Source organism: Mchenga conophoros, linkage group LG3, assembly GCF_057382185.1.
Source record: "Mchenga conophoros isolate Kocher_MC1m ecotype Shallow Benthic linkage group LG3, M_conophoros_male_GT1.1, whole genome shotgun sequence".
NCBI lineage: Eukaryota > Metazoa > Chordata > Actinopteri > Cichliformes > Cichlidae > Mchenga > Mchenga conophoros.
The window spans coordinates 1,874,011-1,887,758 of NC_140528.1; the positions used below are offsets into that span (position 1 = coordinate 1,874,011).

The 13,748-nt window shown below is 47.2% G+C and overlaps 2 protein-coding genes across 2 annotated transcripts in view; both read left to right on the forward strand.

The window, feature by feature from the left end:
- Positions 1 to 13,748, forward strand: part of LOC146576956 (protein NLRC3-like) — a 91,426-nt gene that overhangs the window by 35,746 nt on the left and 41,932 nt on the right. The gene's annotated exons all lie outside the window — the stretch shown is intronic.
- On the forward strand, positions 743 to 13,646 carry LOC146576958 (protein NLRC3-like). The gene is made up of 4 exons (XM_085269673.1): positions 743 to 905; positions 6,776 to 6,874; positions 7,004 to 8,801; positions 13,308 to 13,646. Exons 1-4 carry the CDS (start codon positions 743 to 745, stop codon positions 13,615 to 13,617), a joined length of 2,370 nt encoding a protein of 789 aa, XP_085125799.1. The 3' UTR covers positions 13,618 to 13,646.

The following is a 13,748-nucleotide window of genomic DNA, read 5'->3' on the forward strand; positions in this document are numbered from 1 at the left end:
CGAGCTGTTTCAAGAAAAGTCCTCCTGTCACACAGCAATGCCTACATCAATCACACCACTCTGCTTAAATAATAATAATAATGTTTAGTGAAGCAGGTGAAGCAAAGGGCTGCTTTTAATAGGCTGGGAGACCCAGGTGTGCTGCTTTAGCTGCTGAGCCTCTCATGCTAGCCTCCATCTATAAGCTGGGATCACAGGAGCACTGCAGTCCTGACTAGATCAAGGATTGTTATTCATGCAGGTGACAAAAGTTTACATTCACAGAGTCATAGGATTGAGCCTGGTTTGAAAAGCAGCTGTTTAATGCAGCTGCTTAGAGTTCACACACAGTAGAAGAATCAGACTTGAGTCACATTTCAAACACTGGAAAAATACTCAGCAAGTAACAATGAAAACAGCACAGACTCAGTATATCCTGTTCAGTCCTGTGTTTGATATGAATGTGCTGTTCAGAGAGGATCTCATGTCCTCTTTTACAAAGCCTTTGTTTCATGATGTTTGTGTATAAATGAATGTAGGTGTGTTTCTAAGTGTGAAGGAGCCCTGGGAGAAAAGACTGAAGCTTGTGCCAAAGAACAAACAGGAAAGAAAGATCAGCATTAATGAAGACGAGCACAGAAGGAGCCCAAGCACGTGTTGCTTTTTCAGATTTCTCTAAAAGTGTGTGTTCATTTGTTCCATCCTTCACAACAAACAACAGCTGACAGACACACATGCACTCTGTGTCACTTCACAGGGGCTGATGAAAGTGGACACAGTAAAGGGAGAGCTGGACCTGCTCTACACATCCTGCACTCTGTTAACAGACTTTATTCTGCAGCATCAACAGATAAAAATATATGAAGATATAGAAACGTTTAACATTGTGACTGTTCACATTAGTGAAGCTGTTACTTTGCTGCCAGGTGGGAAAAGAAGCCTAAAGCTGAGTCTGATTAAACATCTGCTGCACCAGAGAGTTTCATGGCCCTGCTTTATCCTGTGCTTGCTGACCACCTCGTCCTGAAACCTCTTCATCATCCTCACAGTTGTGTGAAGAAAGAGGGAAGCAGGTGGAAACCATCTGTGCTGCTGTGTTCACTTGTGTGTGTGCGTCTATGGTCATATCTAATGTGTACCTACAGACAAACACAAACACCTGGCATTGCACAAGAGTCTCTATGGAGCAACCTGCAGATGTCAGAGATGTGATTAGAGGGTAAAGTGGACTAGTGAGAGCATCTATGTTGTTGTTGTCTGCTGGGGGACAGCATCAGCTCCAGAGATGCATCAGGATCAGCAAACTAATCTGCAAGGCTGCAAGTGTCACTGAAGGAGTTTGAGTCAGTGAGGGACTCAAACTCACACAGCTGCTCAAGAAGGCTCAGCAGCTGCTGTATTTCCTGAGGAGGCTGAGGAAATTTGGTATGTTGGCCAAGATCCTCAGCAGGTTCTACAGCTGCACTGTGGAGAGCAGCCTGACAGCTGCATCACTGCATGGTACGGCAGCACTACTGCAAACCGCAAACGCCTGCAGAGAGTGATAACAACTGTGGAGAAGATCATCAGGACCCCGCTGCCCTCTCTGCAGAGCAGCTACCATCACAGAGTCCAGAGGAGAGACACACCTCTGCCCTCGAGACGAAGGTTCAGAAGTGTGAAATGTAGAACATCCAGACTCAACAACTCCATCTTCCCCACTGCTATCAGACTCCTGAACAGCTGACCGACCTCAAACTGCAGTTTGCACATCAGGTCACTTTGCACACTAAGTTCATTTTGCACATTAAACTCCATGTACATCCATGTACATCGACATCTGCAGACCACACGTGTCTTCAGTTACTTATTTGTACTTATTTGCAGTTATTTATCTTTTTATTTTATTTTTTTAAGTTATTTTTTATCCTTATTTTATCTTTTTATTTATTCTTATCTTGTTCTTTTAACCATTATCTAACTTGGCATTGTGCACGGTGTGTTTAGATTCAGTTTAAATTCAGGGACACGGAGCCCCTGTTGATCCTCTACCTAATCACACGAGCCACGGTGTGAGAACGGGTGTGGGTCTCAATCAGCCAAGGTTTTGGGTGAACCCATTGTGAGATCTAGCCCCACCCCATCATGTGATTTCCTGTGATCAAATGTCCCAGGATGTAAGTGGGCGTTAAGACGTCCATGTCCCTCTTCAAGCAACTTAAAGAAGTCCAGACGCTTTTCTTTCCAAGCTCCTTCAACAACATCATTCATAGAACAACTTCCAGCTTCTTTTGCTCGGCTACAGTTTGGATGGATTTGCAGATGCAACAAGACTAAAATGGTTAGGGTCAGGAGGTCAAAGGTCAGAGCTCCTGTGGGTCTGAGGGCGGCCTCACGCTGGAGAAGGATGAAGGAGTCTGACCTGAGCCAGTGTTTGACATGAACACATCAGCACTGCTGTCAGTGAGCCTAACGACAGCCGTTAGCATCATTTCAGTGTTTCAGTCATAAAAACACTTCCTGTCTCTGTGGTGGTTACAGTGACATCATGCAGTTTGTGCTTTGACCTCCAGAGGGCGACAAATCAGCACAGACAGAGAGCTCCATTCAAACTTTGCTGCCATCAGGAATAATTCTTCAAATATAATCATCAGTGTTTGAGCAGTTATGATATCAGGGACAATCTAGACATGTGTGACAATACTGAACATGTCACATGACACACCTCAAACATCATGTGATCCACTCTCAGTCTGCACTTTCATTCATGACTTCAACAGGTTGAAATGAGCTTTGAAGAAACATTCAGTGAAATAAATCTTTCATGGATTCATGTGAGCAGCAGATGAACTTTGTACCAACAACATCTTCAATAACAGAGTCTGAATGAAGCTCAGGTGTTGATGCTGCTCACTGATTGGACGCTTGCTTTCAGCTCTGCTCTCAGTCTTTACTGCACAGGTGAAGGTAGAAAGTGTGACTGGATCTATAGACTGGAAACAGAGAAACATGCTGAACATTTGAAGCTTTGCAGCAGAAATGTTCATGTTACAAATACAGCAGAGCTGATCTGGGATCAGTGTGTTCACACCTGCAGCTACAACAAGGTTTCATGTCTCCACACGTCAGCATGTGAACTTTACTCTGACTCAGTCTGAGCAGTCAGACGGCATATTTTTAAAGTTAACACATCAGCACACACAGAGCTGAGCCCCTCCCACCTGTGCTGAGTTTCAGGTGGAGTCCCGCCTCCTTCCAGGAAGCAGCTCACCTGTGTGTCCGTGTTTAGTGTCCAGGTGTGGAGTGGAGCTTGTTGTTGGTGTGTGAAGAAACTGTAAGTTTGCTTTGTTTCCTCCTTTAACAGTTTGTCTTTAGGAACTTTACTGTTTGTTCAGCTCGTGTTTGATTTCTTCACACAACAAACTGTGTGTGTTTGTATTTCCGGTCTCTCCATTAAAGTCAGTGTGTAATGTTTCCTGGCTAACATCAGCTGTGTGCAGCTTAGTTCAGCACAAATCTGCCGCTCCATAGTTCACGGTAACGGACTCACAGCTGGACCAACGAGGCCGAGTGTGTCCGCCACTCTGAGCTACGTTCGTGTTTGTGTACTTGTAGTTTGTACTTTGAGTTCACTCAGAGCTCACAGAGGACGCAGCGTACGTGATGACGTCACAGCCCTTTACCTCCTTTACTGTCACTGTGATTAATATTTACACACGAGACACCTGCAGAGCTCTGACGCTAAGCTAGCACACAGCATGCTAACACTAAGCTAAAGCTAGGCTAGCCAAGAACCCAGAGTGAGTTAAAGCTGAGTAAACACTGACCCCAGACCAGCACCGTGATAAAGTGAGCTGCTGCTGCTGAACTTGAACAGGTAACAAAGTGATGAGCAGTCAGGCTGCAGGTTTCTACCTGTTCATGTTTCTACAGTAGAATCACTTTGAAGTGTCTTTGTGCTGTTTCATCTTTGATTTGTGTTCATAAACACTCAGAGAAACATCACGTGACCTCATCAGGATCTGTGTTGGTGTGTGGGGCTGTACCTCAGCTTTATGTTGTTACATGCTCATTTGTTCATTTCACACAGTAACATCAAAGTAATGTTATGAGGAGTAATGAAGTAACGTACTCCATTACTTTTAATCAAAGTGTTCTGTGTAATATGTGTAATAATGACTGTTTTGAGTAATGACCAACACTGATCACAACAAAGAGGAAATGCCTCCAACATGCACAAACATTTGAGCCACAACATGCAGTTAATGTGCACAAATGTCTTTGATATGCTGCTCAGTGATGGTGGTGACTGTCAGAGCAGAGCTACTGAGAATCAATAAGTAATATCAATGATGGGATCAGAATCACTAAATTCTTCTCATCCCTGTCAGTATCATACATGTGCTGTATAATGTGATAAATGTAGAGGTGCTGGCTGTTCTCTCACTCTGCTGTTTAGCTGTAAAGGACGCCTCCCTGCCTTTGTCTCATTCATGACCTTTAATAGTCTCTTCTAACATGCAGAGATCTGTATGATCTGTTTCATAGAGTCTAACCAGCCTGTACAGGTAACAACAACAGTCACTGCATCACTGACACACAAACGTCATCTCTGTCAATAACAACATTCATACATGGAATAAAAACACATCAGTGGATCATTGCTGGAGCTGATGTTTGTGCTCCTGGTGCAAAGGCTCTCAGTTTCCTCCTTGAAATAACATCAGTGGTGGGTCAGCGACATGCTTTCTTTCCCTCTCAGGTTTAAATATCTGGGACTCTCCACCGTTTGGTTTTAGAGCTGAAGAAGCTTCTCAGATGAAACGTCTTCCAGAAACTTAAAGACGTCTCTTTTCTCTCCAAGCTCCTTAGATCACATGACCTGGATGACTGAACCTACAGATATATTGACCTGGTTTCATGGTCACATGACAGGTCAGAGGTCAGCGACTGTAACTCAGTTCCTCCTGTTAATGTGAACTCACTGAGTGTTTGTGGTTTACCTCTCAGACTGACTGAAGATGATGATGGAGGAAGAGGAGGACAGAGCAGAGTCTGCAGGGTCCAGCTGTCCGTCTGTGAGGAGTGACCAGTCCAAAGGTCTAAATCCAGGCTTCAGTGGTGAACCTGGAGCAACGAGGTCAGAGAGCTGAACTCACTGAGTAACAGAAATAATTCTGCACTGACATTATAATCAGTGTTGACTCTGGTTGATTGTCTGACTGTGTTTGTGAGCTGAGAGGAAATGAAAATGAGTTTGTAACAAAAATCAGTTTTGTCCAGTTTTCCTGTAAAAAGCTGAACTCTAATCTAAGAGGATGTTACTGACAGGAAACAGCTGCATTATCTGCAGTCTGTGTGATCACAGCTGCTTCAATCATGTTTGTGTCTGCAGAGGTCAGAGGTCACAGTCTGCAGGGTCCAGCTGTCCGTCTGTGAGGAGTGACCGGTCCAAAGGTCAAAATCCAGACTTCAGTGGTGAACCTGGAGCAACGAGGTCAGAGAGCTGTGATGACTCCTTTACATGTTTGTGTTTCCTGGATAAATATGACCTGAAACATCCTCAGATTGTTACAAAGATTCATTAAAAAGAAAACAATGAAAGAGAAAAGATCCAAATGTTCGACTTGGTCATTTGCTGTTTGAGGACAGTGATGCTCATATCTGTGGGGAAAGTGTGACCTGAGTGGGTTCATGTTTGTCTTTAAAGAACAGAGCTGCTCTGATTCTCTTTGTGTCTGATCTGTTAAACAGTCTGAGAGGTCACACAGAGACCCAGCAGCTAAAGCCTGGATCATACTGGCTGCTGTTACTCCATCAGGACAACACTGAACCACAGTGGTGTGGATGTAGTGGATAAATCCCACCATACTGATGCTCAGAGTTAACCACAGGGAACAAAACCAGATGTTACCTTCAGATTGTGACCTTTGGAGTGGACGATGCAGATTTCAATAGAGAATAAATGTTGTTGTTTTTCAGCTGTGAAGAAAGAATCTAATTTTCTGAACTTAAGAATTTATGATGCTGGAAACAACATGGAGACTATAACACAACATTTCCACTGTGTTCATAGAATGAATGTAAAACTGTCAGACATTCATTAAATATGCAAAATGTCTACAGAAGCATCAGAGGGTCAGACGTGAAGCACTCAGTGATTTTGATCAAATGACTCATCAGTTATTGATCTGTACTACACTGATCTACCACGTTAGTAAAGCTGGTGTTCTGGTGGTGGAGGGAGACTCGGATCATGTTCTGGTTTTGGAGCAGTGATCTGCTGATGGTTCAGTTTGATGAGCTTCTTCAAAATCATCCCTGACATCACCACTGAAAGGACGTCCATGAAAACAGACTGAAAATTACTGATATGTTCACAATCTGAGAGTTTAAAACTTGACAGACTTGATTCAGATGAAGTTATTTGAGCAGAAACTCCTGGATCTTTATCCTGTGTTGATCTAATCCTTCATGGTTCCTCCACAGAGTGGACCAGCAGAGCTCAGAGGTTCCCAGTGGTCAGTCTGCCCAGCAGCATCAAACACAGCTGGACTCCATATTTATGGTCTGTACATGTACAACAACTACTGTTACATCTGTTCTGTTCACAGTCATCTCCATGCTGCTCTTTGTAGACCAGTGGATCGTCAGTGTGTCCAACATGGATCTGATGTTTGGCTCCATGATTTCAGTCTGATTGGCTCATTCATAAATATTCTGTTCCAGCTGCTGGAGGACAACATCATCACTTTTGTGAAGAACGAGCTGAAGAAGATCCAGAAGGTTCTGAGTCCAGATTACCCAGAATGCTTAGAGAGTCAGAGGAGCAGCAGCAGAGAGGCGTTTGTGAAGATCACAGTGGACTTCCTGAGGAGAATGAAGCAGGAGGAGCTGGCTGACCGTCTGCAGAGCAGTAAGAGGATTTATCTAAAGATTTAAGCTGCTGGATAAATGAGACATTTTCCAGAGATGGAAGATGGAGCAACATGTTTTAAAGATTAGTTCTTTTTGGAATTGAGTGTTTATTTTTCTTCTCATTCAGAACTTCAAGCTGCAGTTTGTCATCGTAACCTTAAATCCACCCTGAAGAAGAAGTTCCAGTGTGTGTTTGAGGGCATCGCTAAAGCAGGAAACCCAACCCTCCTGAATCAGATCTACACAGAGCTCTACATCACAGAGGGAGGGACTGCAGAGGTCAATGATGAACATGAGGTCAGACAGATTGAAACAGCATCCAGGAAACCAGACAGACCAGAAACAACCATCAGACAAGAAGACATCTTTAAAGCCTCACCTGGAAGAGATGAACCAATCAGAACAGTGCTGACAAAGGGAGTGGCTGGCATTGGGAAAACAGTCTTAACACAGAAACACAGCCTGGACTGGGCTGAAGACAAAGCCAACCAGGACATCCAGTTCATATTTCCATTCACTTTCAGAGAGCTGAATGTGCTGAAAGAGGAAAAGTTCAGCTTGGTGGAACTTGTTCATCACTTCTTTACTGAAACCAAAGAAGCAGGAATCTGCAGCTTTGAAGACTTCCAGGTTGTGTTCATCTTTGATGGTCTGGATGAGTGTCGACTTCCTCTGGACTTCCACAAAACTACAATCCTAACTGACCCTAGAAAGTCCACCTCAGTGGATGTGCTGCTGATAAACCTCATCAGGGGGAAACTGCTTCCCTCTGCTCGCCTCTGGATAACCACACGACCTGCAGCAGCCAATCAGATCCCTCCTGACTGTGTTGGCATGGTGACAGAGGTCAGAGGGTTCAATAACCCACAGAAGGAGGAGTACTTCAGGAAGAGATTCAGAGATGAGGAGCAGGCCAGCAGGATCATCTCCCACATCAAGACTTCACGAAGCCTCCACATCATGTGCCACATCCCAGTCTTCTGCTGGATCACTGCTACAGTTCTGGAGGATGTGCTGGAAACCAGAGAGGGAGGACAGCTGCCCAAGACCCTGACTGAGATGTACATCCACTTCCTGGTGGTTCAGGCCAAAGTGAAGAAGGTCAAGTATGATGGAGGAGCTGAGACAGATCCACACTGGAGTCCAGAGAGCAGGAAGATGATGGAGTCTCTGGGAAAACTGGCTTTTGATCAGCTGCAGAAAGGAAACCTGATCTTCTATGAACCAGACCTGACAGAGTGTGGCATCGATATCAGAGCAGCCTCAGTGTACTCAGGAGTGTTCACACAGATCTTTAAAGAGGAGAGAGGACTGTACCAGGACAAGGTGTTCTGCTTCATCCATCTGAGTGTTCAGGAGTTTCTGGCTGCTCTTCATGTCCATCTGACCTTCATCAACTCTGGACTCAATCTGCTGGAACAACAGCAAACAACATCCAAGAAGTCTGAAACAGGAGAATCTGCAAAGAAACACTTCTACCAGAGTGCTGTGGACAAGGCCTTACAGAGTCCAAATGGACACCTGGACTTGTTCCTCCGCTTCCTCCTGGGTCTTTCACTGCAGACCAATCAGACTCTCCTACGAGGTCTGCTGACACAGATAGGAAGTAGCTCACAGACCAATCAGGAAACAGTCCAGTACATCAAGAAGAAGCTCAGTGAGAATCTGTCTGCAGAGAAAAGCATCAATCTGATCCACTGTCTGAATGAACTGAATGATCGTTCTCTAGTGGAGGAGATCCAACAATACAGGACTTCAGGAAGTCTCTCCACAGGTAAACTGTCTCCTGCTCAGTGCTCAGCTCTGACCTTCATGTTACTGTCATCAGAAGAAGATCTGGATGAGTTTGACTTTAAGAAATATTCTGCTTCAGAGGAGGCTCTTCTGAGAATGCTGCCAGTGGTCAAAGCCTCCAATAAAGCTCTGTAAGTAAACATGAACTCATTGCTTAAAATCTTATAATCGATAAAAATCTTAAAACCATGGGAAATAAATCAGAAATGCTGAGTTCAAAGAACAGTTAAAAAACATAAAAATAGTGAATTAAATGATTATCATTCACTCAGTAAATATTTTTTCAGTCCAGCAGGCCGTGTCAGTATTTCTGACACATTTTTGTCTATATCTCTTATCAAAGTACAATCCAGGCCCAGCCAATAAGAACATGAGCTCTGATCCTTCAGCCCCTCTGACAGGTTTATTATCGTCAGCTTGTTCACGTCTCCAAATCCAGCAGTTTGTTTTTTATCTCATTTTCAGTGCACACTCTCCCTTTTTTATTATAAATCTCTGCTGTGACTGTCCTGTTTTCATCCAGGATGGAGGGAAAACTTGGGCTTCCATCCATCCATCCATCTTCATCCGCTTTATCTGAGGCCGGGTCGCGGGGGCAGCAGCCTAAGCAAAGAGGCCCAGACCTCCCTCTCCCCAGCCACCTCCTCCAGCTTATCCGGGGGAATACCAAGGCGTTCCCAGGCCAGCCGAGAGATATAATCTCTCCAGCGTGTCCTGGGTCTGCCCCGGGGCCTCCTCCTGGTGGGACATGCCTGGAACACCTCACCCAGGAGGCGCCCAGGGGGTATCCTTGTCAGATGCCCGAACCACCTCAGCTGGCTCCTTTCGATGTGGAGCAGCAGCGGCTCTACTCTGAGCCCCTCCCGGATGGCCGAACTTCCCACCCTATCTCTAAGGGAGAGGCCAGCCACCCTTCGGAGGAAGCTCATTTCTGCCGCTTGTATCCGCGATCTCGTTCTTTCGGTCACTACCCACAGCTCGTGGCCATAGGTGAGGGTAGGGACGTAGATCGACCGGTAAATTGAGAGCTTCGCTTTTACACTCAGCTCCCTCTTCACCACGACGGACCGGTGCAGCGTCCGCATTACTGCAGCTGCAGCCCCAATCCGTCTGTCGATCTCCGGCTCCCTTCTCCCATCACTCGCGAACAAGACCCCGAGATACTTCAACTCCTCCACTTGGGGCAGGAACTCATCTCCGACCCAGAGTGGGCACTCCACCCTTTTCCGGCTGAGAACCATGGCCTCAGATTTGGAGGTGCTGATCCTCATTCCCGCTGCTTCACACTCGGCTGCGAACCGTTCCAGTGCGAGCTGGAGGCCCTCACCCGATGAAGCCAACAGAACCACATCATCCGCAAAAATCAGAGATGAGATTCTGAGGCCACCAAAGCGAAAGCCCTCCGCCACTTGGCTGCGCCTAGAAATCCTGCCCATAAAAATTATGAACAGAACCGGAGACAAAGGGCAGCCCTGGCGGAGCCCATCACCCACTGGGAACGAGTCCGACTTATTGCCGGCAATGCGAACCAAGCTCTTGCAACGGTTGTATCGGGATCGAATGGCCCGTAGCAATGGGCCAGACACCCCATACTCCCGCAACACCTCCCACAGGACACCCCGAGGGACATGGTCGAATGCCTTCTCCAAGTCCACAAAACACATGTAGACTGGTTGGGCAAACTCCCATGCACCCTCAAGTATCCTCGAGAGGATAAAGAGCTGGTCCAGTGTTCCGCGACCAGGACGAAAACCGCATTGTTCCTCCTGTATCCGAGGTTCGACTAGCGGACGAACTCTCCTTTCCAGCACCCTGGCATAGACTTTCCCAGGGAGGCTGAGGAGTGTGATACCCCTGTAGTTGGAACACACCCTCCGGTCCCCCTTCTTAAAGATGGGGACCACCACCCCGGTCTGCCAGTCCACAGGTACTGCCCCTGATCACCATGCAACATTGCAGAGGCGTGTCAACCAGGACAGCCCTACAACGTCCAAAGCCTTCAGGAACTCGGGGCGGACCTCATCAACACCAGGGGCTCTGCCACCAAGGAGTTGTTTAACTGCTTCAGTGACCTCGCCCCCGGAAATTGGCGGGTCATTCCCCTCATCCCCAGACTTTGCTTCCTCCTCGGAAGACGTGTCAGTGGGATTAAGGAGGTCCTCGAAGTATTCCTTCCACCGCCTGACAATTTTCTCAGTCGACGTCAGCAGCGCTCCGCCAGCACTATACACAGTGCAGGTAGAGCACCGCTTTCCCCTCCTGAGACGCCTGACGGTTTGCCAGAATCTCTTCGAGGCAGTCCGAAAGTCTTTTTCCATGGCCTCTCCGAACTCCTCCCACACCCGAGTTTTTGCTTCAGCCACTGCCCGAGCCACATTCCGCTTGGCCTGTCGATACCTGTCGGCTGCCTCCGGAGTCCCACAGGCTAACCAAGCCCGATAGGACTCCTTCTTCAGCCTGGTGGCTCCCTTCACCTCTGGTGTCCACCATTTGGTTCGGGGATTACCACCACGGCAGGTACCAACCACCTTGCGGCCGCAGCTCAATGCAGCAGCTTTGGCAATGGAGATGCTGAACATGGTCCATTCGGACTCAATGTCCCCAGTCTCCCTCGGAATGCTGTTGAAGCTCTGCCGGAGGTGTGCGTTGAAGATCTCGCGGACTGGGGCCTCTGCTAGACGTTCCCAGCACACCCTCACTACGCGTTTAGGTGCACCAGGTCTGTCCAGCGTCCTCCCCCGCCACCTGATCCAACTCACCACCAGGTGGTGATCAGTTGACAGCTCAGCCCCTCTCTTTACCCGAGTGTCCAGAACATATGGTCGCAGGTCTGGTGATACGATTACAAAATCGATCATCGACCTACGGCCTAGAGCGTCCTGGTGCCACGTGCACTTATGGACACTCTTATGTTCGAACAGGGTGTTCATTATGGCCAAACTGTGATTAGCACAGAAGTCCAATAACAAAGCACCGCTCGGGTTCAGATCAGGGAGGCCGTTCCTCCCAATCAAGCCCCTCCAGGTCTCGCTGTCGTTACCCACGTGAGCATTGAAGTCTCCAAGCAGGACAACAGAGTCTCCAGGTGGAGCACCTTCCAGCACCCCCCCCCCCCCCCCCCCTCCAGGGACTCTAGGAACTCTGAACTGCCACTCGGCGCATAAGCGCAGATGACAGTCAGGACCCGTTCCCCGACCCTAAGGCGCAGGGAACAAACCCTCTCGTCCACCGGGAAAATCCCCAACGTACCGGCAGCAAGCCGAGGGGATATTAGAATACCCACCCAGCCCGCCGCCTCTCACCAGGGGCAACTCCAGACTGAGACAGAGTCCAGCCCCTCTCCAGGAGACTGGTTCCAGAGCCCAAGCCATGCGTAGAGGTGAGCCCGACTATATCTAGCCGGTACCTCTCAACCTCACGCACTAACTCAGGCTCCTTCCCCACCAGAGAGGTGACATTCCATGTCCCTATTGCCAGTCTTGGCAGCTGGGGGTCAGTCCACCAAGGCCTCCGCTCCTGGCCGCCACCCGGCACACAATGCACCCGACCCCTATGGCGCCTCCTGCGGGTGGTGGGCCTGCAGGAGGATGGGCCCATGTCTCCTCTTCGGGCTGTGCCCGGCCGGGCCCCATGGACTAAGGCCCGGCCACCAGACGCTCGCCCTCGGGCACCCTCCCCGGGCCTGGCTCCAGGGGGGGGGGGGGGCCCTGGTAACCCTATCCCGGGGAGGGTAAACTGTTCTCTCGATATCCTTTTCATAAGGGTCTTCTGAATCGCTCTTTGTCTGGTCCCTCACCCAGGACCAATTTGCCATGGGAGACCCTACCAGGGGGCAAAAGCCCCCAGACAACATAGCCCCTGGGATCCCTGGGACACACAAACCCCTCCACCACGATAAGGTAGCGATTCAAGGAGGAGAACTTGGGCTTCATAATTGAAATTGCCACTCAGGTCCTGTTTCTTGACAGTATTCATATCTAACTGTAAGGCTTCCATAACCAGTGTTCCCACAGAATTACAGTGGGTTCTCTCTGGGTCCTCTACAGTTTCTTCCCACTGTCCACAGACATGCAGTTAGATTACCTGGTGATCTAAACTTCATGCAGGTGTGTGTGTGAGAATGGTTGTCTTTCCCTCTGTGGGCTTAGTGGAAGAGACTGGATGGATCTCTGCTTTGTCTTTGATATATCCTGACAGCAAACATTCTCCATGAAGTCTGCATTTCAGCTCATCTCCTTTATACACACCTTTAACAGGAGGAGTTTTATACAGCTAGTGTTTAAAATCCAGTGTTACTCACAGTTAAATAGCATAACAATTACTGAATTAGTAAGATTTTCTAAAATAATTGTTTTAGTTAATATTGTATGATAGTGTACACAGAATTATTAGCTCAGTAGGTAGAGTGGTCGCCCCATGATCATAAGGTCAGGGGTCGAATCCACCGAACAGCTACCTTGATGGTACCCCTGAGCAAGGTACCATCAAGGTACCAATCGTGTGCACTGGACTGGTAGCACTCATAGTGTCATAGGTTGGTTTTTTTTGTTTTTTTTTAAAAGGTTTAACATATAAACAAATTTCATTTGATCACATATATTTTTTGTTTTGTTTTGTTTTTTCCCTTTCTCTCCCAGACTGAGCAGCTGTAACATCTCAGAGGAAGGCTGTGAAAATTTGTTGTCAGTGGTCAGCTCCCAGTCCTGTAGTCTGAGAGAGCTGGACCTGAGTACCAACAGCCTGAAAGCTTCAGCAGTAAAGCTTCTGTCTGCTGCAGTGGAGAGTCCACACGCCAAACTGAATATTCTGAGGTCAGATCAATTTGTATTCTGTTTAGTTCTGTTTGTTTATATGTTTGATGTTTGGTTTTGTTTATATCAACTAACAAAAATAATCAATAATTTAACCAGTAAAGGTAAACTTTATCCAGTTATCCTTGTTCCATAGCATTTTTATTCATTTATAAGTTAAAGTGAACTTATACTAACCTGCTCAGCACAAGACAATAAGCTATTGCACCCTGATTACACTTTAACAACAATCTTTATTCATGTTTTTATCTTCAGACTTAACATCTG